General features: G+C 41.0%; 1 protein-coding gene across 5 annotated transcripts in view; it reads right to left on the reverse strand.

Moving 5' to 3' along the window:
* The window catches only part of ATP11A (ATPase phospholipid transporting 11A), a 121508-nt gene extending 102917 nt beyond the window's left edge, over window positions 1-18591 (reverse strand). For all 5 annotated transcript variants that reach the window (XM_082278275.1, XM_082278274.1, XM_082278273.1 and 2 more), the window contains exon 1: window positions 18277-18591. In XM_082278275.1, the coding sequence (XP_082134401.1) occupies window positions 18277-18315 (39 nt within the window). In that variant the 5' untranslated portion in view covers window positions 18316-18591. The remainder of the gene's footprint in view (window positions 1-18276) is intronic.
* Between the last annotated feature and the right edge of the window lie 8749 nt (window positions 18592-27340).

The following is a 27340-nucleotide window of genomic DNA, read 5'->3' on the forward strand; positions in this document are numbered from 1 at the left end:
TCCCATCAGGAGGGATTTGATTTACGGCACGGTTTAGTGTCACCTTGAACTACTATTTTGAAAGCTCACCTTCTACAGAAACGGCCAGCCAGATATAAGCACACACTAAGGGCTTCAGAATGGGTTTATTTTAACAGAAAACAGAGGAAGAGAGAACTGCAAGCCTACTGAGATGCAATATAAAAGCAGGAACTTGGTTTATTAAGGAGCTTAACTTCCATGGGTACTACTTTGAATCCGTCTTTCCTCATTTGCAGAGAAGTGACTTTGGATAATTTATATTAAAAGTAGCAGAACATGTTTATGTGTTTTTAAATATAACTGTGTTTTCACTCCAGATACACGCAAGTTTATAAAAGACAACTTAGTTTCTTGTTTGGAGCATAATAAGCAAAAAAGAAAATTAATACTAGAAAGTAAAAGGAAATCCCGATATCAAAAGAAAACTGCAAAGCTGAGGTGTGCTAAAAAAGCATGTTTGAGCTTTTCACTTTAAAAAAAAGTATTATTCCTCTCACATACAGCCCGTATTTGTTTGCCAGGCAATCTTGCTCTTTTTTTTTTTTTATGCTCTAAAAACTACAGGAGCTTCTCACCAGACCAGCATTACATTTAAAGGTCTACAGTGAGCTGAGTAAAGGCCATCTCAGTACACGTCCTCCCATCATCAGCACAGACTCAGTTTTTAAATAAGTATGTATTATCCAGGAAAAGAGCTGTGGTCCCCAGGGAAAACATACTAAAAACCCAACAACCAAACACCCACAAAAAAAACAAATACCTTTGAAAATGATAATGCTGAAAGAAAGCCCACTCTTTGCAGAGAGCTAACTCCTCCAATACTGGGCCCTTACTGTGAAAACCTAGTAAACCCCTACCTTCCTCAGAAACTTTCACATTTCTCCTCTACTTTAACACTCTTCATTCCAAACAACAGCAATCAAAACACTAATACTGAGAAAGGGGAGAAGGGACAGATTCAGGGTGTCTCAACTAACTAAACATCCAAGGACTTGCACTTGAAGCTTTATGTCTGGGGACAGAGGAATACCCACACTGGTTTCTTTGTTTTTTCTTCTGTAACAACTTTAGTCTCCTTTACCTTTCATACCTCACTACTTCTGTTCACTTCTTCCCCAGTCCCTTCTGCATTTGAACAAAGAGGAAAGAATACTTTTTGCATGCTTTGTTAGATGCTCAAAGCATCAATTACACCTGCTTCACTTTCTTTCCCCTTACACTGAAGTTATAGATATACCAATAATCATTTCTCTTTTAATACCAGTAAAGCACCAGGGAAATTCATGTTCCCATGAGAGTTGATAGACACGTCTACCATCTTAAAAAAAATTTTTTTAGTACAAGTGACAGTTTCATTATTAAGACTTTCAAGCAAACAGTTCATGCTTTTCAAATAAAGGGTTGCAAAGCAAGGTCTCCAAAAATTGAGTCAGCTGAAGTACAGAGCAACAGGGGAGTTCCCATCATCCCACCTGTACTACAGCTACCATCTTGGATGAGGCTATATCCCTCACAGCCATAAAAGTAGGATTACTTAGGTTTTTATCATGCTTAAAACCCACCCACACCATTCATGTCTTAACTAAACTGAGACCTTTACTCCTGCCATCTACATATAATAAAGCAAACAAACCTTATCTCCTTACATGCAGCATTTCATAAATAATTTAAAAAGTCAATTTCACTTCCTTTAGATCAGAACTTAGCCCGTTGAGAACAAGAAATCTTTACTATTCTTATTAAATATTTACTATATGGCTGTTCTGGCACCCTCACAAAAACCACTGCATACAAATGTTATGCATTAGAAAAACACAAAAGCTACATTTAAAACATTTAAAAGATGCTGGCAAGTGCACAATAGCTGGGAAATGCAAACAAAGCTGACAGCCTAACTTCCACTGCTGATTCTTTCCAGGACAAAAAGCAGTCACTTGAGACAGCTTAACCCTTTGCTTTGAGGTCAACATGCATCAAATAGTTTTCATAAAATGGACATTTGTCACTACCTGAAAAAAAATTTAAGAAAACATTTTTAGTGAAGTAAATCAGCCAATGTTTTTCCAAGCTTTCCACTGGACTATGTAGCAAACCTAGAAAGGTCACAAGTGTTTGCCATGAATGCAATAAAAGCATATCTATCCACCTCTGCCAGCAACATTTCTATCTTCAGAATAGCAACCCTAACTAGGTGTGTTACATCTACAAAAAAAGCAGTAAGATGAAGAACGCAGGAGCCTTAACATAACACACTTTCTTCAACAGCCCATCCCTGTCACCAAAGGAAAGTTTCAGCTTATACTAAATCTACTTTTTCACCAGGCTTTTTACATAGTTGTCCTGCTCATATTCATACAGCCATGTCTCAAGGCAACAGGCACACAGAACAACGATTAGACTCAGCAATCCCACTGCAACTTCCAGATTTATCCCAGTGAAGGAGATACAGCTTGCACTGCAGCAATAACCACAATTCCTGGTGTTTGGCAGGCCTCAGCACACACTGCAATGGAACCATTTTTCCCTGTGAATCTCTAGTAAGAGGCCAAAGGAACATGCTTCCCTCAGGCTCTTGCTGTCTCTATAAAACTGCTACAAGACAGTTTTAAGCATCACAGCTCCTGCAAACCATGTGCCTGTAAGAACAAGCTTCCAGATTTTAAGTTTTATTTGAAGTGACCCAACAGCAACCACTGCCCTCACAAAAGCTTCCTAGCCTAAGCATCAGATCATTATTTAGATAACCTAAAATCTAAACCAGACCTGGACAGACCAAAATAATGCTGACTGGGAACGTTTTCAGGTGGTTCTCCCAAGTACAAAGCTTGCTTTATAGCTAGAAGACCAGTCAAAGTTCCACAGCCTCAAGACAGCAAGGCACCTATTTCAAAACATACTTTTATTTTCCAACTCCTTCTAGCAACAAGCAGCCAGGCTGCAACACTGACCATGCTGCAGTCCATTTCTCTGAGGGCACAGGATGAACACACTAACACTTCCCCTGTGTACAGAATGAAGTAGCCCTGAGCTACCATAAGCTAAACACTACTGTGCTCAGTACCAGCCTTCAATCCTCTTTTGATGCCAGGCTGAATTGCCACTTTCAAATGCATCAATCAGATACACACTAAATTAGGAACTGCACTTCTTCCTAGCACAGCCTGCCAAGACAGCTGCAGCACTGTTTTCTGTACTAATGACTTCGAAGGTACTAAAATAAAGTTCAGGCACTGATGTCCACTAAGAGAAGGTATTCCTGTCATTACTGGAGATAGCTATCATTGTGTTCTTCTTTTTAATCTAAAAAGTTAGTTTTTTTTAGTGTAATGCAAAAATATATTTAGTAACCTAGTGTGGCATAATCCTTTCAGTCATACACTTCAGCTCAGTTAGAGGGAGATAACAAAAGCAGGCTTTGTTGGCTGTAGTTTTCCAAACACCCAAAGCAGTGGGATCTTCAAAGAAAGTAAGGGTCAACTTATCCTTCCTGTTTAAGGCTGCCACACAGCAACAGCTGATCTGGTCAGCTGGGGATCAGATGACCCAGAGCAGACTGTGGGAATGAGGGAGGCAATGTTTGTTAGGCCAGGAGAAGTCATCTGGAGTTCACGATGTCATTTCCTGTAACTTCTCAATAGGGAGGCATCCAAGAAGATAGACAAGCTAGGGCAAAGAACTGCAGAGAGGCCCTCCTGGCACAATCTGGGCTCAAGGAGGATAGTAACTGTGGAACAATGAACCAGGAAACCCGAGCAGAAAAAGACCTTTAAGAAAGCCTTTACAGAAGGGACGGGAACCATAGTAAGATTACCTGAGGCAGTGCTAAAGGGAAATTGAGGCACTGGAATAGGATGCATCTGGACTTAAAGATCAGTTCATTATTCTGACATAGTGCAAGGAGAAACAGAGCATCCTGAACCACCTGCAGAGGAAGCAAAGCTGGACAAACAGAGCTGTAGCAAGCCAAGTGAGGCTGTTAGATGCCCTCCAGAGTAAGGGCTGTATACTTTCTGGTATCTATTCTGAGCTCAGGTTCAGAATTAAGTCTCTTCAGGAATGTCTCCAGTATTTTAAAGGCTAATGGAAACATCCATGAACAGTGCAAAATAAGAACAGATGTTTTAACACATTTGCTAATAAAAATGAACATTTTTAGCAGATTGTTTTATGTAAATGGATTTTACTGGGCTCAGCCTTTCCAAAGGAGTATCATTAATTCTTCAGAAGCCTACTGCAAAGAGGAAGAAAAATCTTCCTCCTGGAATCATCTACCAAAACTTTCAGAGCCTGTTTTAGAACATGCCTCTTAAGAGTGCATCCCAATTTAAAACACTTAAGCAGAAGCAGGTAGATTCACTTTGCCTTTCTTGTTTAAGAGTAAACTCAAATCAGAAGCAGGAAAGCTGGTTTAATATGCCAATTTAGTGGCCAACTTCTAAATAAAAGTTCCATCAAGCTTCAACTGACCACATAAGGGGAGAACAGAGAAGTATTTATAGCCTGCTCTCCCTCAGCCACCAGCTCAGAAACCACAGAAGGACACATTACAACACGTGACTTCAAGCACATGATATCAAGTACTCAAGTTTCTCTTTCAGCCAGTGACTCCCACTCTTCTATGGAATATTCTTTCACCATTCTTCTCTCTTTGATATTTTAAAACAGACATAGAATACCATTGCATTAATGTGCCCCAAATTATTTTAAGAAAACATAAGTCAACTACACTGAGATCGAGGTTTTACTTTCCTATTTTCCTTCCTAACAGTCAAATACCCTTCACCACCTTTTCCTCAACTTAAGGCCTGAGATCCTTTCCAAAACTCATCAGCTCTTAACCCAGTAAGAAGTCCTTCAAGAACAGCTTACTGTTACATGCCCGTTACCATGATCCAGTATTTTTTCTTTATTAATGGCATTGAATAAGTAACTCTGTTTATAATGTCTATATTGTCTGTCTTCTTTTTGCCATTCCCACACTCTCCAAACTAAACACATGTAGTTTCAGCACCTAAATGGAGGTCCGAAGTAACTCTTCGGAGCACATGCACCCATCAGTGCTCCATGGTGACAACGATCTTGTCGTGAAAGCTGAGACAGGCCAGCTTAAGTCTCAAGGGCACAAGCATTTTCACACTATTTGTTACTAATTAAAGTCTAGTAGCTTTTCTTTTCCAGCCTCTCAGGTCACACTTACACAACAGCAACTTCCAAATTAAGTTATAGGCATGTAGCTCCCAAAGAGTTTCCCACCCCCAGCTCCCTCTTCACCGAGCTACTCACTACCATCGTTTTGCAGGCTAGGACTTCCTTAGATATTATGAACATCTGAATTAAGGAACATGAATCAGACAGCTTAACAAATTGCTCACTACTTTGAGAAAAATCCTTTTTTTGATGAAAAGAGGTTTTGGAATAGGCACATGAGTTAAAGAGAGTACAGAATGATGATAATAACCATGTGTAGGCTGGCTGACTGCAATAATTTTTCTTTAACTAGAAGAGCAGGCACCAGAAGAAATATTTCAGCCTGATGAGGTGCACAGCTATGAAAACCTCAGTTCCACCCACAGCAGTTTTTACTGAGCAGATGAACACAGGGAAGTTGTTGTGAACCTCTGTTGTAGCAATATTAAAGCACGAATAAACAAACGCACTGCACAGTCTGATTACTGCTGTGGAGTCTCTGGGTTATCACTTAAAGGTGTTACGCAGTTTTATCCACAGAGCCTGTTTTAAACTTTAGGATGTCTTATTACTACCATAGGCTCAGAGATGAAAACCAAGATGGCTGCAAAAGAGGCAAGAGTATTCTCTCCTTTAAATTAAGCAGAAGTCACTAGTTCTCATTTTAGAATTAGAGCAATGCAGGTTAGAAGGGATCTCTCCAGATCATCTTGTCACTTTTTATGAAGACTAGTCTGATACTAACAAATATTTTTTGTTGCTTGTTTTAGAAATGCTGAGTTTAAGTAATTATTTTCAGAATTAATTAATTTCAAATATTATTAGTGAAATAGATTGTGTACGCCTTGTCTTCATGCAAAGAAAACCTTGATTTTTAAGCATTTGACACTGGTCTTTACATGAAACCAAAGATACCAGTCTCCCACAGCTGCCTGTGCTATAGACTTTCACAGTCTTGAAGTACTGCTGCACTGGCCTCCTTACTTCTATAAAACATGTTCTCAAACACAGGAGAAAACATTAGGCATTTAAGGGCTGTTCCATTTCCCCCACACATCATTATGTTTTGACTGCACTTAGAAACTTAAGGAAGGTCAAGCCATATGACACAAGTGCTGCAAGAGCATTCATATCAGAGAGTTAGTTTGGGGAGAAAAACGGGGAGTTATTTTCTGGTTGGCTTATTTTAAAGTAACATTCCCTCCAGTATGTAGTCCCCCACATACTTCTCCTCATTCTATAAATCATCAAGCTTCTTGACATTTACACGAACTGTTAACTCCCACCCCTCTCCCAATTACTTCTTTTCTGATGCCAGATGCTACTCACAAAACAAGGCAGTGTTCCATGGATGTCAGCATCTTGCCAAATCAGTGCCTGACTCATCAGTCAGCACTCTGGGATGTCACTTCATTCCGGTTAGAAGCACTACCTAGAACTCTGGCACTTGGCAGCAAAACTTGCTACTGCTTCACCCATTTCAGCTTCAAACCCAGAGGAACAGAGCTGCCTCTCTAGGAATGCACCCACATACAGTCACTGCCCAGTGGCTTGTCACTCAGCAAAGTGAAACAGATGTCTCTATGAACAAGCCAACAGCACATCCCAAGTGGAAAAGAAAGCACAAACCTGTCTGTACAGCCAGAGTCCCTTCTGACAGCTCTTGCAAGATTACAGGAGATAAACACTTAACACTTCTGCTTTGGTCTTTTCTACATGCTACAGGAAACTGAAGGAAGTCCAGATCACACCTTTAATCAGTTTAAGGAAGAAGTGACAAGATGCAGCTGCCTGCAGCACCACAAACATGCTCTTTCACTCCTCTACTGACCTAACTGCCCAGCGCCAGGCTTGGGAAGCTCCCTGTGCTCAAGTTCACCGGACTGTAAAGACCACATTGCTCCTTTTCCACTCCACATCTCCAAGAGATAACTATGAATTTGACCTTTATCATAGTACTGTCAAAGATCAGCTACAAGCCACATAACCAAGCAGCTGCTATTCTGCAGCAAGAAATAGTCATTATAAGCAGAATTAAGTGGTCTGACTGCGGGCAGAGGGAGAAAGCAAGAAAAACCAATGCCACTGTCTCACTAGCCATAAAGGTCTGCAAGTATTTGCAGTTGTCTTAATGACTCAACTATTACCACAACTCAAGCAAACTTTGTTTGGCTTTTGTCACCGTTTTTAACATTTAAGAAAGCAAATGCCTGCGTAAAAGCATTATTATTTTCATCTTAAAATACCTTACAGTTTTCATTAAAATAGCAAAGGAGTACTGCTATTTTAATTCTATATGCCCAGCAGAAATCTAGCCTCAAGTCATTTTCCAAAAATCTTATTTTATATATATGCTGCCATAAAAGATCTTTAAATGAGTTACAGCAAACATCACTAATAGAGGAAAAATGCTCAATGTAACCACTTCTTAGGAAGTAAATCAGAGGCTTAAGAACCTTCCTTTAAGAAAAAAAGATAAGCGTTTTAAATTTGAGACCTCCTGGGCTGAAAGAGGCAGGAGATGCAAAACCACAGTCCAGGTTGCCTTTATAAACATGTTTTCATACCTGCCCGTGTTCACTGTGCACTGCTTCACAAAAGCACAGGAAGCTTTCCTATTGCTTTTGTGTCTTTACAGTCAAAGAGTATGGAAACATAACCTCCTTATGTCAGACAAAAGCTTATAGCTTCAAGAAGTCAACATATTCATATTCATGAATCAGCTTAAAGCAATCATGCATTTCTGGGCTAAGGAGAGAGCTTTTTTTCCCATTTTTCTCTTCATTTCTTCCCTCTTGGTGCCAGTACACAGGCACCTCCTACCTAATTAGGCCATCTGGTCACTTGACAACTGGAAATAGCAAGCAGTCAGTTAACACTGTTCAGGAGATTAACAATACTACAGCATTTGTAGCTGAAGTTACAATAACCTTGTGGGTTAGTTTTGTGCTGTCTTTTCTTTCTTTTTTAATCTTAGAAGGTGACAGAATTGTGTAGTTGTGCTCAATAACTGTCATTAAACAAATTTCTTAGCCTAGCTTTAGCCCACCTGCCCCCATCCTCCCCACTATGATATTAACAACCGACCATATATTCAACTAGCCATGTATCTGTTGTACCAACAATATACAAAGAGCCTGAAGTCAAAAATAAGGGGAATTGTTTAGAACCCTGAAAACTGCTTGTTTAAGGTAGTCAGGAATTGAAAATCTGATAAAAATTTCTGGTTAAAAAGGATAAAAATACTAAATATTCTTTAAAAAGAAAAAGTATAAGACATTTTTAAATCTATACACTGAATTTCAAACATTAAACTAACTTGATAATGTTTGTAATACTTAAGGTTAAGAAAAAGATTTCTCAGGCAGTATTTTTTCTTAGCCTAGGTGAGCAAAAAGTATGATTTATCAGAGTTAAGCTGTCAAAAGTTCATACTGGTGGTGAGACTAGAAAACAAAAGGTTAAGGCAACTCTAAACATCATGCTTACTCTTAATGTAATTCCATTTAAAAAACTACACAGTTTAATAGGAGTTTACAGCTGTTCTGTAAGACACACACAACACACCAACAAATAACAGCATGTCAGTGCATTCTATGTTTACAGAAAAAATGTTGAGTATTAAACTAAATGACTAACATTAATCTATCAAAATCTGCTTAGAGTGTAACGAGTCTTTGCAACCAAAGCAAAATGTCTAGCCTGAACTTACTTACGTTATACTTCTGCAAATATCAGCATAAAAGTTTGCTTTTTTAGCTATGACCCAGTCAATAAACTGCTTTAAGCCTACATTTACAGTAACCTCTTTCATACATATTTCACATAATAAAAGTGTGTTTCTACCCAGGCACTTTTTATAGTAAGATTAAACAGCAGCCTGGTTTTTAAGAACTTTCATGCAGTTAAATTTTCAATAATGTCTTCCCCCTCTGAAAAAAATACTCACTAAATAAGTAGATGTGGAATTCCTCAACAATGTTTCCTCCACATTCCCAAAACTCATCCAGTGACTCTGTTACTATAGCCTCAAGCTCAAGCCAAAGGCAAAGACACCAGATACATTTTAACAGAACACAATTCTCCTTAAAGTGAGCTTTGGGGTCCCAGAGCCAAACGCTGCACTCATTCAGGAGCCACGGATAATGCCAGTCTGGGAAATTACAGTTTAATAGACTCACAGTCACCTCAAGAATAAGACCAAGTAAATAGACTTCAGCTTTTTCTCAACAACCCTTATTCAGATATATTACCATCCCAAAAATAGGATTAGATTCAACTCTCTAGTGTTCTGCAGGAAATAAATCTAAAGAAACTGTGTTTCACTAACCTTCCTACAACTGCTAGTAATGAAATTAAGACTGCAAGAGCAATTTCTCAGAGGCAAGTGTCACTTACCTAACTTCTTTGTAGCTTCACAGTGTACTATCCATGCTTCATGGAAGGCAATCATTTCTCTCATTTACAGTATAGATTTGGAAGCCAAACTTCTCCAAAATACACACAGCCATTTATCCTTCACATTAATCCTTATACTGTCTAATGCACATCATATATGTTCCAATAACAGTAGCATTTTTCAGTTTTATTTTCTAATGACCTCTTGACAAATACAGCAGTGTCATGTTAGCCATCCAATGCCACTGCTGATTCAGATTCATCTCAAGAGATGCATAAAATAGTTATACAAGCACAGATAATGGATAGTGTTTATACTTTGTTACAATAATATGTGCAAAGAACTCACTAAAATGACTCTGAAAAGAAGTGAAAAACTATGTAAAATGCTAAGTATGAACTGCAAGTTACTAATGCAATTCAGGTAACAAGAAATCCATTTTGGTTCATCTGCATGTCTAGTCCACAGTGTAAATTAGAAGCATTAGAGACAAAAAACTACTGGACAAATAGTTCAGTATTCCTTCCCTCTCCTCAGTTCATCCATACAATTATCTCCAGACAAGTACTTGATACACAAGGTTTTCTTTCTGCATACAACTATTTTGATTATTAACATTAATTTTGCAAAACTTTAATGGCACATCAGCAGATGTTCTTTTCAGAGGATTTCACAACATCCCATCTTAATGGCGAAGTAGAGGAAGAGCCTAATTGTCCTTAATCCTCCATTCAAAATAGGTTAGATGAAATCCTCTTTTGACTGAAGCAAAGAGATTAGTGAGTGTCACCAGGAAAAAGAAACACTATTCCCCCCTCACCCTGCCCTGTATCTAGATGAGCTTAATGATTAATGAAGGAAACAGATTCTCCTATTTCAAAAAGAGAAACTAGTCTACAGGGAAGAGCAAATCAAATGGAAAAATGTCTCTATGAAATCTCCCAATTCTTAAGCTTCCATGCTTGTAGTAATGACCACAATGATGTAAATAAGACACATGCCAGAACACACTTTCACAGTATACCTCAGCAACCAGAAAAGAGCTCATATGAAGACCCTTTTTTTTAATACCAATACACATCTGGATCCCTGGAAAATCTTGGCATAATTTTTAACATTGCTAAATGAATAGCACACAATTTAAGGAAGAACATGTGCACCCATCTGCACATGAATGCATACGAATGTATGGAGATGGAGACATAAAGAGGGAAATGGGAGATATCAGGAGAAGCAACGCAGAACACTTAGGTAACTAGAAAAAAAACAACCCCAAAACAGAGTCATTATAGGCTTGTGTTCATGCCCAGTTTTCTTCCTGTAACACAGCAATTTTGTTACCTGGAAGCATTAAAGTACCCTTACGACTTCTCTCTATGGAAAAGGTGGACACTACTCTCATGATGAGATGAAATGCACAGAGAAAGTAACATCCGGATCCGCAAAGATATCTAGGTGATTTATCAGCCCTTGGTCTTCTGTGATCTTCTAAACAAACTCCCAAACCACTGGCTCATCTCCTCAGTCTCCTAGAACAATTTAAGCTAGGCTGCCAGTTTCTTCCTAAAAAGAGTGCATTTTTTAATATAGTATCACAAATACTCAATACTTTCAAAATTAAAATCAAAGTTAAATTGAAAAAAACCCCAAACAAAACACTTTTTATAATGACTCAAGAATCTGTTCATGCCACAGGCTTCTCAGAGTCATTACTGAGAGAGAAGAAAAACAGCTTGTGTACATGTGATATAGAAAAAGAATCCCTGGTTTGCTTTGTCTACCTGCAGCTGTTGCCATGGCAATTATAGCAGAGAAGATAATAGCATTCCAGTGTCATTTGGCTTCACAGCCCAGGATGAACTTCAGCTGAAATGTCCCCCAACAGTTATACAAAATAATACATTATCCTGTGTAATTGTAAGCCACTAGAATAACGAGAATTATTCTGGAAAAAATATAATCTGTCTAAAAGTTATAGGAGGAGAGGCTGGCTATTTTGCTCAAACAACAACAAAAAAAGCCCAACAAAAAAAGCCCAGTGAAGTTGAATCCAGTTGCATAACAGGTTCTAAAACATCTGCTCAGTCTTCTCTGTGACACATTTTTCTCTTGCTCCTACTTCCTGACACACCTGCACATGACATGCAGCAGGCATCCCACAGTAAATCCTGCTGGAGCACCTCAGAAACCACAATGGCTTTGTAGTCACACTTAAACCTAGTTAGATGGACTAAGTTTTATTATGCCCATCTCAACACCACAAACAGTAGCCAGCTATGGTATTTGTGGAATGCTTTACTCATCAGTCCAGTTATTGTTTTCTAAGTGCCAGGGGTTTAAAAAGCAGACTCATTAGAAAATCCATTCCATCTTGTCACTTTCCTTGTTTGTCTGTATGACAGAAGAAAAAAAATCAATGAGGAATGGTGATCAGAGATGTTAAGCTGTAAATGTGCTATGTTGTACTTTGTCCTCTTCCATTCCCCAAAATAATTTTCAAAAGGCTTCCTGCTTGCAGAACTGATACTCAGTGGTGCTAGAGAAAAACGCATAAAAGAGGAACAATATTAAACTTTTTTTAATCAAACAACATGTTATCAAGAGACAAAAGCAATATACCATTCTCATCTCAGAATTTTTGATGCTAAAAAAAGATTAAAACTTCTTGATCTATTTTAAGTCACTGAAACAGTTCTACGATTTAGATGCTCCAAAAGCAATGTTTTCTACTATCGTAGAGCATCTGATGAGTGCAGATGAGCAATATTTTGTAGTCAATAGCAACCAGCAATGTAACGTGTACACTGACTTCCTGTAAGTGAACTGTTTTACATACGCAATGTCCTATTTTCATTTGTTTATTCTCAAAAGAAAAAGGAAATGATGTTTTTCTTGTGTAAATTAGCTAATTGATGGAGTGGGGGGAGGGGAAAAAAACGGAACCCGTGCAATTCTCCATATTTATTGCCCTTCAGCAATAAATAATTGATGGGGGAATGGAGAGTATCTGGGGGGTTTTTGAGTGTCAGATAATACTGAAGTATCTTTAAGAGTACATTACAAACCAGAATGAACACAAGACTCACTCCCAGTATGAAGAGTTAGATTTGCAAGAGTGCCAAATTCTGTCAGCCACATTCAACAGAATTAACTTCTAAGAAAGCTTTCAAATTTTGCCTTTTTAAAATAATTTGCTGAAAAGTCAGCAGGAAGCACGCCAGACAGATACCCACCCCCCAAAAAATAAGAGAAAAAGGCAATTAGGCAAATAACAAAGCAATGGTGCTTGGGGAAACAGGAATTCCAAAGTTACTCGTGCTGTTTGATGCCCTCTGTCGAACCTTTCACAGCAGGAAGAACTGGTACCTGCAGTGAAGCAGGGCTAAGAGATGGGAAGCATCTCAAGTTTCAAAAGAACATTGTGACACACAGACTTTCACAAGAGATAACAAAAACGGATTACATACCAGGAATAGACACAAACCCTTAAGAGCTGCAAGTTACTAATTGTTGACCCATGACTACATACACAGCTCCTACAGAGAGCATCTTTTGTACACTCAGTGCAGCTAGCAGACAAAGCCTGTCATACAAATGTGTTTACATACAGCTTAAAACAGCTTCAGATTTTGTCAAATTATACCTCTGAACTTAAACAAAGCATAACACAATGCTTTTGACTTACTTGACTAGGAAGAAAACTGTTTATGTTAACAGGAACCTTGACTAAGAAACACAGACAGCACCAGTTTAATACTCATCTGCAAGAGTGCAAAGAAGGCTGAATAAATTCAGAAGCGAAAGCAAGAACCAAACACCCTCAAATGAATTAACTAAATTTAGATTAATAACAATAGGTCATCTGAAACACTTGACAAATGGACTGTCCTTTAAGACACAAATAATTATAAAGCACCAAGGCTCACAATTTCACCAACTTTCAGGTCAAAGTAGTTATCAACCTTTAATGCATCAGTTAGATAAATAAATAAACTCAAGTTCAATATTAATTTGCATCTACTAAGACTATATACACAAGTAAAATACTTGGGAAATCTAATTAGAAAACCGTTTTAGAATTATAATGCCAATCAAAAGCAACAAAATCATCTGAGTCAATGACCAAAAGTCACAGGCTGTCATGAAACTTAGTTAAGAACTTGCTAAAAATCCCTACCATAACCTCCTGGTTAGGCTAGTGAAACACCTTCTCTAACTACAATTAAAGCTGACCCACTTTTACAAAAGTGAAAAATAGAGCATCCATTTGTAAACTCAATTTATTCCAGCCACCAAAAAAAGATATTTTTCAGAAATACCTGCACAACTAATAGGCCAGCAGCTCCCCAGAGACCAAAGCTGTAGTAAATCACTGTTCCTTCTGGAAACACGTCTTACCTGCTACTACAGGCATTTAGAGATATTTACACAGGTAACAAATACTTAAGATCCAGATTTGTAATCCAAAAGTAACAGGAGAACCCTAAAGAGGGGAAGCAGTAAAGTAGCAAGATCCCTAAATATACTACATAATACAAGCAAAACTCTTCAGTAATACAGACCTCTGACCCAGTAGCATTTACTGTACAACCCAAAGCCATCAACCTGGGCAGGAGCTTTTAGCGACGAGGGCCAGCAGTCTTACAAATACAGAACAGACTGTCACCATAGACTGCAAGATGTTTAGCAACCATTTAGCATCCAAACAGACACATGCTGAAGAGCAACATCTTCCCAGATTGCCCAGATATATTAAAATTAACAGTCTTCAGGAATATCCAAATCCATAAACAGCTGTCGTGAATACACAAAAGACATATGCACATGCTTTATTAAAGAAAGTGTTCATTTTGTGAAAGATGTCACCAAAACTTTTTTAAATAATATTAACCAACTTTTGACTGTGATGAGGACAGACTTCAGAAGTCCTAAGACCAGCAAAAAATAAGTGATCAGAGAAAACTAAAGCAGCTACACTAACACAGGCAGAACAGATCACCTAATGATAGCCAGTGTCCCAAATAATTTAACTATAAAACAGAAGCTAATTTTGTACGGAGGCAGCTTTAATTGCAATTGTATGCTTGGTTTTTCCTTAAACAGCTTAATATTAAGCTAACAATTTTCTCTTGTTACCAAGCTCACAGCAGGTTCTGCATGACACTTACAGGATAGCCCATGCTAATTCTGTATTCTCTGGCTGTGCAGCTGCCTTCCCTGGGGTAGCACATATCCTCTGGGAATCCAAGAAGACAGAGAAGCATGTTGTCTGATACAAAAGCAACATCCATAAAAAAGATTATATTTTTATACAGTATGTGACAAAAAGTATAGTCCCCTCAAGTAATGTTCATACTACCCACACACAGCCATTACATCCATTATTTGGGAAATAATAAGTTTTGGTGTCAAAATTTTTCTTATTTATCTTTATGCAGAAGACTTATTCAGTTCCTGTGATTCCATGGAGAACCAAAACTGTGTATTAGGGTGCTTCTATTTCATGACTTAAAGATGCCTCTAATATAGCTCATACACATTTTAAAGCAAGTAAAATACACAGATTAACCTCATTAGACACAAATAAGAAAATTACAATGCTGTACATCAGCTTGAAACATCACAAAGGATTTGGAAAACTGAACTTCATGTCAGCTGTACTGCAGTGAAACAAACACCTTTTCTGTAAAAAAAGTTATTTTTCACCATCAGTCCTGTAAATTGTGTTTGGCTGAAGTAATGGTTACAGGAAGCATGAGGTGAAGGAAAAGACCCCAAAATTTGCAGGATGGTCTAAAGAGGCAGAACAAAACACTGTCAATTTAAAAATTTAGTAAGATAGAGACAATTCCCTCTGTCCTTCTAAGAGACTACACCATCTCTTGGTGAAGAGATATGAAATACAGTATGACTAGCATGCTGAACATATATTTTATTCAACCCACATCACTAAACTCTTCAATGCCTTCAAGATATAAAAAGAACACCCAATGCAGGTAAAACAGCAATATTTGAAAATGCTAAGCAGGAAGCTGACAGCACCCAGTCATTGCTGTTCTTCCACAGGGCCTAGGAGATATGTGCACTGATTTTGCACTGCTTCAGGACAGAAAATGTCCAGTAAGGGAAAGAGGAATGGGACGGATCTTCACACTCACAACAAAACCCCAGTATTTAACTTATGCCTTTATGTCCTACAACAAACAGGATCGAGAAAGAAAAGAAATGACACAGAACTGTTAGAAACCATCCTATTAGAAGTCTCCATTAGTCCATCACATCACAAGTGTTTGTTTTCCCAAGATCATACCATAAGAACTCCCAGCTAACCCAGCATCTCCAGATGCATCAGCCAAGGTTCTCAGCATAATCCAGAGACTAGCCTTCTCTATAAAGGACTTGCAGCTGAACAAGTCCAGGAGACTTGCAGAACAAAAATTCATAGTTCTAAGACCTTGATCATGGAAAAGTTTTTGTACAGCTTTTAACTAAACCCAAGCTTGAGCTTATTTGGGAATAAACACAAGATGTAACTATCTATCCACTCCAGCTCTCCCACAGCTCGCCCTATTAAAAAGCAGTTTGGAAAGCGGCAAGCACATCTTCATCTGTGTGCCTGGCTGGCGCGTACAGAGCTTTGGTGAACACTGCTGGAGTGATACCCCTGACATGTACATCTGCTACTCCTTCAGAGCAGTCAGCTTCAGGCCCAGCAATCAAACTAGTACTTTTCATTTTCACTGCTGTAGAGGTACAAAAATAGTTGAACCATGGAGATATAAAAAATAAAAAGACTAGAAAAACCACATACCACAGACCTTAATGGTTGCCAGACCTCAATGGTCTTACTGAAATGAACACAAATTTACTTACAGCATCTTTTCCTCAAAATTACCTTTCCATGGAAGAAAGGTTTCAAAGTTAAGACACTGAACGAATGCAAAAGAGCAAGAAGCAACAGGTGGAAATATACCAGGCACCATGGACCAACCAAGGCAATTACCTAGGCACAGCCTATCGGCATACACACAATACAGAAGGTAGTGTGACCTAGGAAATAAGAACACCTCTTCGCATGGGATATAGTAATGTTTTGTTCATCTTTTAGACTGCTGCATTAGTCTCATCAGCAGTGCAGGAGGGTGGTGAGAGTGCACAACTCAAAAGCTCAAGCCCCTTGCTTTCAACATACTGTCTTCTCATGTATATTTACTGCGGCTGCTCTCAAGCCCATTTCCTTCATATTTGATGCTTAAGTCTGCTTTGGAAGGGGTTAGCAGCAATGTTATGCAGAAGAGATTTAACGGTGTGCTTGCTCTGTGCAAAAAGAACACACCATTTGTACAGGCTCCAGATGTGAGCACACACAAAGAAATCTTAAACTAAATCCAGCAGTTAGATCAGCACTGACAGATCTCTACACCCAAAGTGATCCTACCTGTTTCCAAACAGACCTCAGCACAACTCACTTGGTCTCTATATCCATAGACACCACGGCTTCTCTTATACCTCGTTGTTATTGTTGCTACATATTATTTTGAGTATTCTATTCCTTCCCTTAAGACTACTTTCTAAAGGTTCATGTACACATAGCTGCTTTCAATACTTACCTCTCCACTCATCCCACATATATGCTACTGTAAACCGGAAGAAAAAAAGAGTATCGCTTTTCATCTCTGCTACTTTTCTTAGTTTATACTTCAAAAAGACAGAGTTCAGCCTGTATTGGGCAGACACGGCTCTTGGGACATACAAAACTAAGTGTCTTTACTGTGAGAAAACTTGAGTGCTCTGACCAGGGCAAAGTACTTCCTGCATAGGAGAAAAAGCTATTTTTATTTGAAAATCCCAGTTATGTCTCCCTATCTTTAAAAAATTACTTCCATACCGAAAAGCAGAAATTTGCCATTTCCTGGTATTGGTAGTCCCCGTGCCTTGTACTGTACAACCCCACGCTTACAAGCATTCTGCTAATCTACTTAAACTATTAACCTGAGCATTTATTAGTGGTTCTGTGGAATTGGAGCCGCACTCACTGACCCACCTCAGCCTACACTTGGACCCACTCCAATGCGCTGCCGAGTCGCTCTCTCGGGCGGTGCCGGTGGGTTTCCACACGCTGACCAACAAGCGACATCAGCCCTCTTTTCCCGGAGTACTCACAAGTCTGGTGTGTTTGAATCTTACTACGCACACCTACAAAAACTTGGGACCGTTCCGACCAGTATACTTAAGTTGGACAACGCCACAAAAAGTCGCTTGACTGAAACAATACAACGAGGAGAAAGGGAAAAAAGAAAACCAAGACCAAAAGTACTACAAAAACAAACAAACAAAAAAAGCTAGAGATCTGGAGCTTTTATCTGCCCTGCTAACTACGTATCGCAGCACTCTGTAAATTACAGTGCTCTGAACTTAGGTCAAGCCGCAGTGGTTCAGCGAAGGACAGTCCCGTGGGGCGAGCGGGCTGCGGGGAGCGCACGGCACCCGGTGCCGCCGCTGCTGCATCCGCGCTCGCACCGGGCGCCACGCGCGGCGGCCCCGAGGCTCCCCGGCCGCCGAGCCGGTCACGGGACCGCCCAACTCCTGACCGAGCCCTTCCTGCGAGCCCGGGGCACAGCGGGGGCTGCCCCCCACGCCGGGGGGCGAGCGGCACCGGCGGTACTCACGTATCGGCTGACGAGGGTCCGCAGGAGGCTGCAATCCATGGCGGGCGAGCGGCTCAGGACCGCGCCGCCGGGTGCTCGCCGGTGCCGCCGGGCTCCCTGGCTCGCCTCCTCTCTTCCCACATGCAGAGAGCCGCGCTCGCCCCGCCGGACCCGCTGTGACGCCGGCCCGGCGCTCGCCGCCGTCCCCCAGCTATGCCATGTGCTCGCCGCCGCCGCTGCGGCGCGGCGCCCCGCGGCCCCGCATGTCCCCCGTCGCTGCTGCCGCTGCCGCCGCTACACTCTCGCCGAGGGCAGGCGGAGAAGGAATGCACTGCCAGGAAAGGCTCCCGCCCGCTGCACTCTGCCCGCCGCGCGCGCCGCCCAGGGCTTTATCCGGCGGGCGGGGCCGGGGCCGCCCCGCGCCGTTCCCCCCTCCCGCTTCCCCGCTCCTGGCGCGCGCGCGCGCGGGCTCGCCCGGTACCAGCCCGGCCCGCGCCGCTCCGAGCTCGCCGGGCGGCCCCGGCGGCGCGCACGTCACGCGGGGCGGGCACGCGCGCGCCGGCGGCCGTGCCCGCTCCCCGTCCTGTCCCACGCGCGCGACTCCCGCAGCGGCCGGTACCGGCTCCCGGCGGGGGGAGCGGGAAACCTGCCCGACCCGGGGAGTGGGCTGGGAACACTGGAGGGAGTGATGCTGCGAGGGAAGTGAAAACGTAGGGAGAAGCCGGAGAGTAATATTGGGTGGGTTAGGAGGGAACTGGGAGCGCTGGTGGAGAGCCAGGGAGTGACACTGGGAGTAGTGGGAGGGGAACTGGGAGCACTGAGGGTAGCCATGAAGCGATACTGGAAGAACTGGGATGGCATGAGAGCATGGAGTGGAAGCCAGGGAGTGATGCTGGGAGTGAACTGGGAATACTAAGGGGAGCCAGTGAATGATGCTGGGAGTACTCATAATTACCGAATGGATTGGGTTGGAAGGGACCTTAAAGAGATCTAGTTCCAATCCCCCCACCATGGGCATGGGGACCATGGGGGGTGGGGGTGGAGCCAGGGATTGTTACTGGGAGCGCTAGGGCGAGCCGGGAAGTGACACTAGGAGTACTGGAAGGGAACTGGGAGCACTGGGGGGAGATAATGAATGTTACTGGGAGGACATGGAGAGCGCTGGGAGCATTGAGGAGCGCCAGGGCGTGGTAGTGGGTAATTCCTCCGCCCCGCCTTCACCTGCCCCGCTCCGGGCCCCGGGCAGGAGGGAGCGGCCGCTGCGCCCTTCCGGGGCGGAGGTGCCCGCGGCAGGACGGCGCCGACCCCCGCCCGCCCCGGCGCCTCCCGCGGGCGCCCGCAGCGAGGGGACGCTGCCCCGCCGTGCCGGTCCGGCGGAGCCCGGCGTGCCTCCTCCTGCCCGGGCGGCGGGACGGGCTGCGAGAAGTGCTGCCGGTGCCGCGGGGCGGGCCCGAGCGGTGCTGGAAGCGAACCCCGCTCCGCCGGCCCCCGCCCCGGTCCGGCCCCCGCCCCGGTCCGGCCCGGCCCGGCCGAGGAGCGGCAGCGCTGGGGCGCAGCGCGGCGGGGAGCCCGGCGCGGACAAGTGAGACCGGCCCCGCTTGTCAAGTGCGGCAGGAACAGATAAAGAAACCTGTGCGCTGACAAGCCCAAACACCACAGCCCTGCTAAGCCCGCAAACAGTAGAAATTACTTGGTGGTAGGTGAAGGGATAAGCGGAAGCCGGCAAAAAATGCGCACGAAAGAGAAGTAGAAGCGTATCATTATTCCCTTTTCTTTTTTCCCTAAATGCCTGAGACAACACCTTTTAGGTATTTAGGCCTTTGTTTTCCGCAGCTGGTTTTTTTTTTTTTTTTTTTGCATGCCATTCATACCGAAGAACTCGCTCCGGTTTGCAGGAATCTCGTACGTAGTCTCAGATAACTTGTACATTACTATGTACAACTTAATATAAAATAAAGGCTCTAAACCAAATACTTTGTCAAAAAATAACTGGAATTTATTTATTTTATAAAATTCAATTATTTTACTAAAAAAGTTCATTTTAACAAAACCAGAATTTTATGCTTATGAAAATCCATTCCCTTCTTCAGCAGCAATCACATAAGCTGTCCCTTATTGTCTAGTTCATGGCTAAAACAATGCAGGTTTTGTTTATTTTGGTTTTTGTTTTGTCACAGTTACGTAGTTCTCTGGACACCATCAAGTAAGTATTCTACCAAAAAGAATGCACAAATTTGTAATACAATAAACACGTAGAAAAAATAGAAATTGAACTATTTGAGACCATTACATAAATACTAAGGGAAAGGACATATGACTGTTTCTTTACAGGTCACCTTTAATGTAGGTGCATTTTATATATTCAGCAGTTTTTATTACGGGTTAGATTGCAAAATGTATAATTTAATGCATAAAGTGCACTGTGGTCAAGCTAATGTTGCTGTTCAAACTCTAAAGGGACATTGGTTTAAACCCCCGTTTTCATCTTTGTTACAACTAATAATTTGCATTCATTTTCTGCACCTCCCATTTTCATGCTCCTATTTACAGACCTAACACTTCTATGACATAGATTTCTGTACTTGCATTTCAGTTTCAAGAAATCATCACTGAAACGGAAAGGTGAAAATAAATAAAAGATCCATGAAACAACAGGAATTTTTCTCAAAATTAGCACTTCTGCACAAGTTAACACAAAACTACTTTATTTTCTGTTTATTTACATGAACAGTAACATATTAAAATAATATTATGTGCGTATGTCATCAGTCTTCAGGAAACTAGTTTATTATCAAGAAAAAAACACAGAAGAACTTCATGAACATAAAGTGATAGTTTCAAATTAAACAGATTGCAAAACTGTAACAGGAAATTGTTCCCAGTTGTTTTTAGCATACTTCTCTGTTTAGTTATTCCAATTTCAAAGAACTTATGGAGTATTCATATTTTGTAATATTTTTACAAGTTATTCCGCTTTTATTCAAACAGTACCATTTAATCAATCCAATATTTTTAATGACATTGCTTCTTATCTGTGTTTGGAGTAAAAGCAAATTTTCAAATGCTGCAGGAAGTTGTTTTCTAAAGTTTTCTTTGTTTTAATACTTTGAGTCATTTCTTTCATCCAAATGTCACGATATATTTTTTCACTTCCTTAAGTGTCCCTGTGTGCAATGCCCACATTACTTGGTGAGTATCACAGAGCATCTCTGAAGGGAAGGAAGTTCACGTGGTGAGCTGGGAACAGTTAACAGCGGTTCAATTCTGAGCATGACCATCGTGGATGTATTTCTGAACTCTTTGCTGTCTCCTCAGCTTGGGTAACCAAGGTGGGGCTGCAGGAAACATTTTCCTCAGATCCAGAGCCTGGAAGGCACTCATAGGTGCAGGTTGGCTGCATTCCCCTGAAAAGGGGACCAAGGTTCCTGTCCTCACTCTTTCAGTCCAGGGCAGAGGACACACACATGCTTGGATACAGCCATTTCCAGGCTACTGCTCAAGCAAAGCGAAGCCATTTTTCTGCCCTTCCCTACACTGCCAGGAAAAAGAGAGAAAAGGAGCACAGCTGGATTCTGGGCACATACTGAGGTGAAGTCCCAGCCTATATGGAAGAATGCCCATATTTCCACAAAAAGGCACCTAAATGTGCAGCCCAGGAGAGAACACTGGTAGGATGCTGAAAGTTAACACAGGACCTTGCCAACTGAGCTGTGTTTGTGCAGGGAGGACTGCACAGCACATATATTTGACTTTTTGGAGTGACTAGCTTTTCCAGGGTCAGTGTGCAACTGAGGAGGGTGTTGAGGTCATACTTTTGGACTTAGGCACCTCAAATCTGCCTAAGTCAGGCTTAAGGTGCCTGAGTCCTTTATTGGATCTATCCTAAAGTGCCCTGCTAAAGGTCACGTTGTGACTTAGCAGTCAAGCCAGATGAGGAGCCTTGATCATACTGGTCATAGATCTGTTCTGCCTATTATGCAATGTTTCACTTTTTAGCAATTTATTATACCTAATCATCTTTGTCTTTGAATATGCCATCACATGTATTTCACTCCTCATTTCTCATTTTAAAAATTCCTAAAATTACCTGTATGCTGTATATTCTAAATTTATTGTGTCTTTTCTGACTGCAGATTAGACTTCCTCTACTGCTCTCTGTTTCTCCTTCCCCTTCTTACTGATTGATTCCTTGTGATCCATTACTGGCCTTTCAGGGTACTCCTGCCTGCCCAGCTGAATTACCACATTCTCTAGATCTTACTACTTACCTCAGAATCTCACACCCCTTCTGATTTACTTACTGTGTCAGTACAGCTCTGCTTGAAACATCGTTGTTTAAATAGCTTTAGAAATCAAGGTGAACATTTTAGTGTGCAAAGGATTTACTTTTCTTATGTACAGCTGTATTTTCTGTTACTTTGCAACCCGTATTAAGTTACTCCATTTCATAATTGCAGTGAAGATGTTGAGAGACTGGTCTGAGGGCAGCAGCTCACTACATGCTGGATTCTCTTCTTGAAGCAGTAATAGATATTTTGTAGTTTAATCCACCCTGATTTTGGAAGGTGGGAAGGCAGGATTTAAAGCTGGACTCCAATAAAGTGCCACAGTTCTCACAGGCATGCTGGTGATACAGTATAAATGGATAGCATGATAGACGTCAGAGGATTTTTGTTCTAGATTTTAGTTTACCATCTATTTAGGTTCCTGCTTCCTATTATTGTAGTGACTATATACCTCTAGTTGTTCCGGCCAAAGTTACTAAATACTTCTTGAAAAAACTGTATGTAGGTGATAAGAGTTGACTTGGGCATATGTGAGGATAGTGTGAGAATGGGAAATGGCAGAGATGGAAAAGCTGTTCATTGTATGCAGCTTATCTGCTTGAGAAACTGGTGTGTATGCTTTGCATGAAATTGTTTATCCTGCAATGTTCCTGGCTTTTCCCCTATAAATATATCACTTCTTAATTGTGTCTCTCCATCTATTATATTTGTGAAAAGTTAATGAAAAGAACTTCTTATCATTCTTGAGTCACCATGTATTTGAACTAGTTAATTTGTACTAATAAGAGAAATTATTCCCTCAGTGGAACGGATGTTTGTGTTTTGATCTACTGAATCTATTTTCTCAGATCCTTCTGAATATTGTTTGTGAAAAGAGATACCAAAAATAATTCTGAAGTCTGTTTTATGTTAAAAACATTTCACTGCCTGGACTTTGTGACAGATGTACTTCATTTGAAGAATATAATTAACAGTTACTGTGGTACTCTGAGAACTTACCTGCCCAGGACAGATAACAAATGGAAGGTGAAGACAAAGCAAGTAAAATGACCAGCATCAAACTGCTCTGATGATGATTTAGTAGAAGCAGAGTAGCCCAAAGGACAGAGGGAGACTCAAAAAAGCACTGGACATTGAAGATCGCTTCACTCTTGCTTGACTTTCTTTGTCTAGATCTGGTTTTTTTTTTCCAGAAAACATGTATGTGAAAAAGAGACACATTTCTGACTCTTTGACCTATCTACTTCTAACCTCTGGCAATAATGCATGACTTCTCTTATAGTCAAAAGCTAAATGCACTGTCATTAGGACAACATGTAATTCCCACATCCTTGCTAACAAAGGTGACCTTTGTTAAATAGTTTCTTGACAAAATCCTCTAAAAGAACAGACTACGGCTTCTAAACAGATGCAATCAAACAAATGCACAAATCGGTTAAAATAATTTGGCTGCAATCTTCTGCCAACTCAGGCGGTCAACTGCAATTACAACCAAGATTTGTTCATCTGCTTTACCTGATGCAAGAGATCCAGTCCCTGGCTGCTGCAAAGTAATCCTCATCATCAGGAAAGGCACAGGAGTCAGGAAGGTCTTACTAGAGACACAGAACAGTCACATGGACCATTTGGAAGACTTGCCCCCTCACTGTGAAACACTGTATGAAACTCATTAAGAGGAAGCCCAGCCTCCACCAGAGGAAGCTTCTCCTGGGATGAAATGCTGTTGGCTGCTATGGTTACTAATGTGATTTTCCATTTACTTCCTTGTTCACTCACCTGCTTTCTCATTCAAACACCATGCACAAGTACCTCCAGAGATATTTGTTGTTGGAATTGTGACAAACCTCATTAGTGGCAGCCATGCACAATCAAAGAGAAAAAAGATACAAATTACTGGCAAATAAACAGAAGAAAGGAAAGCACTGGAATCTATGGGTATTGTGAATGATATTCTGTCCTTGCTGCTGTGTGAACTTTGTGTTCTCTTCACTTTGGATTTGCATTAATGTTAGTCTTGCCTTATGTCTCTATTTTACACCTCAGTGCTTCGATCCGGCAGAGAACTCCCCAAAGTCAGACTCCTGTGACTGTAGAGCTGAGTGCAGCATCAGGATTTAGATGAGCAAAGTACTGTGGTTTATTTTTGGTGTCTTAAAGGGACAAGAACATTATTTTGCTATTTTATTTTTGGTAGCACTTCACAGGTCTTGTTCCCACCTTTACATACATTTTTTTCACCTTTTACATATTTCTGATCTGACAGTCTAACTGTGTAGTAGTTCTACACTATGAAACTGTAAAATTCCAAATAAATTGCAAACCTTGAGGCCACTTTTTTCACCCCAAGTATCCAGAGAAAAGAGATAACTTTTTAAAAAGTGTGTGAATATTCCTGTCATATTCCATGGTAATAACCAGATGGACTAGTTAGTACAACTAGTATTCATCATAACACACTTCCAGGTTAGGAAATGCTTTCTGACAATACTTTGTAGCCATAGAAGCAAGCAGCTGGTCCTCCAAAAGGGTAGTAAATAATGAGAAAATCACTTTCTGGCTACTTTAATGTCATCTGTAAAATTACTTTTGTTTTGATGTAGCGTTCAATCGAAGCTGGAAGAAATCTTTTAGTGGTTTGCTCTTTCCCACCAAACAAGGCACTAAATATAGCAGTATCATCATTCTGGGCTTCAAAAAAGCTGTGGTTCAGGTTTCTCAAGAATACCTGCTTTTTCTCCTGACTGTGTTCAATTTGTTTTATAACTGTTTATTTAGGAAGCATGAGTAACTGCAAATCAATACATAAAGTACCAGAAATATTAAACACTACAAAAATGAACCTTTTACTTAGATAATAATGATGCAGTGATACAGTCATCAGATTTTCCAGTTTGAAAATTACAGCTATCTGGAGGACAAATTCCTAAGAAAGGGACACAGCACTGCAGTCTAGGGCATTCTGACTTGTCCCACTGCTTGTGTACCTTTGCATCGTTCTCTCTTCCCTTCCCTCTTTGTTATTCTTGGAAGCTGCATGCTCATAAGCTGGGAGTGGACACAGTAGTGGAGTGGTGGTGGCAGGAGAGTGTCTGAAAGAGGGTCCTTTCTTCACCCCTTCATGCCTCCTGATGACCCCCCACAGGCAGTAGGGATGGAAGTAGGATGCCTACTGTCCATTATTTTTCCTGTAGGTGAATCCTAGGTGACAGTGACACAGACTGCACCTCTTTCATTTCCATTGTCCAAAAAGTATCAGCATTTCCTCTCAGATTAGCAAAAAAACCCAGTATTCCAATGTATATTTTCAAAGTAATTTTTGGCCATATTTGCAGTGTTAATGGTCTATAATGTTTTTTTCATCTGCTTGTAGCAAGTGTCAAAACCGCTTGTATGGTGACAGCTTATTCGACTGAGAAGCAGCTCTTTAAGATGCTGCTATGTTTTCCCTTACTGCAGCTATGTCTGTTTCATCTCCTTGAGCACTGCAGAGGCTGGGCATGATGAGCATTTTGTGGACTGGGAATCTTGCTGTGAGGGAACATGGTGAGACTTAGCATTTTGTAGATGGATTCAATGAAGTGTGTGAGATCCCTGAAGCTTTCAACCATGACAACATTCAATTCCATAATGTCACTTGCTGTGAAATGTGTAATGGCCACAGCCATTGCTTTTTTTTTTCCTGTAAGAGTTTGCCTGTAATTTCAATAAAGTTGCTGGTACAAGTTTGTTCCAATTGACATTTGTATATTAAGAAAAATTGCTTTAGTTAAGTAGGCAATAATTCCAGGAAGAATGTTTCCTCCCGACAGAGATGTATTATCACAAACCTTTACATCTTTACAAAAGGGCTTATAAAGATATAAATTAGTTGCATAAAAGGGCAAAAATAAAAATTATATTAGCATTTTCATGGTCTTATCTTTCCTCTCCAGAGCACAGCCTATTATCTTGTAAAATATCTCTATAATATGTATAATTACAGAAGTTTCAATTCCATATTCTCCTCTTAACATTCCATATTTTAAATCCTCTAGAGGGGAGCAGGAAGGGGAGTCAGACTTGTATAGAGGCTGGTATTTTCTGTGGACAGATGTATAAATTGGCAAATCTAGTTCTGGGGTTTTTTTTTAATTTTATAAGCATGACAAAATTTGTGTAGCTTGCTGAGAGTGTGGAGGTAGATTTGTGTGACTATGAAAGTAGCTTGCTCACAGAGACTGTGTGTGCTTTTGCTGTACTGAAAGTTTGGTTTTTTCTGGGTCTTACTTTATTTCCTGTAATGGGCATAAGGACTGTGTGCTAAATAGAAAAAGATTAATAAATGGTAGTGATTGCATCCATGCCTTGTCATGATACTTCCCAAAGCTGCCTGAAAGGAAGCCCACCTGACTTACAGCTGAGTAGGAAGGAAAGGGAATCAACATCTACAAAGGGTGAAAAGGCTGGTGAGGGAAAGATTTTATCAAGAGGCTGTAGTTTGCAAAGCATCAGTCTTTCCTGAGATGTTAAGTCTGTGCAGGCTAAGGTGGCTTGTTCTGAGGCAGCTCATGTCTCCATGTAACTGGTCCTAAGTTCTGGTTAGGCAAACCAAACCTTGTGTTCTAACCTGAGAAGCCTGTTTGCTGGAGTAGGCTGTTCTGGCAAGGGACATCAGCTACCACCCTGTCGACAGGTGAAAGTCTCTGCTGGATCCAGAAGCTGCTAACAGGGGGTTTGATCTTCTAATGTCCAGAAATGTGGGACAGAAAAAAATATCCTTTGCTGGGAATTAATCCAGGGGAACTGATGTTTAATAGTAG

This window comes from Coloeus monedula (genome assembly GCF_965178545.1).
Source record: "Coloeus monedula genome assembly, chromosome: 3".
Lineage (NCBI taxonomy): Eukaryota > Metazoa > Chordata > Aves > Passeriformes > Corvidae > Coloeus > Coloeus monedula.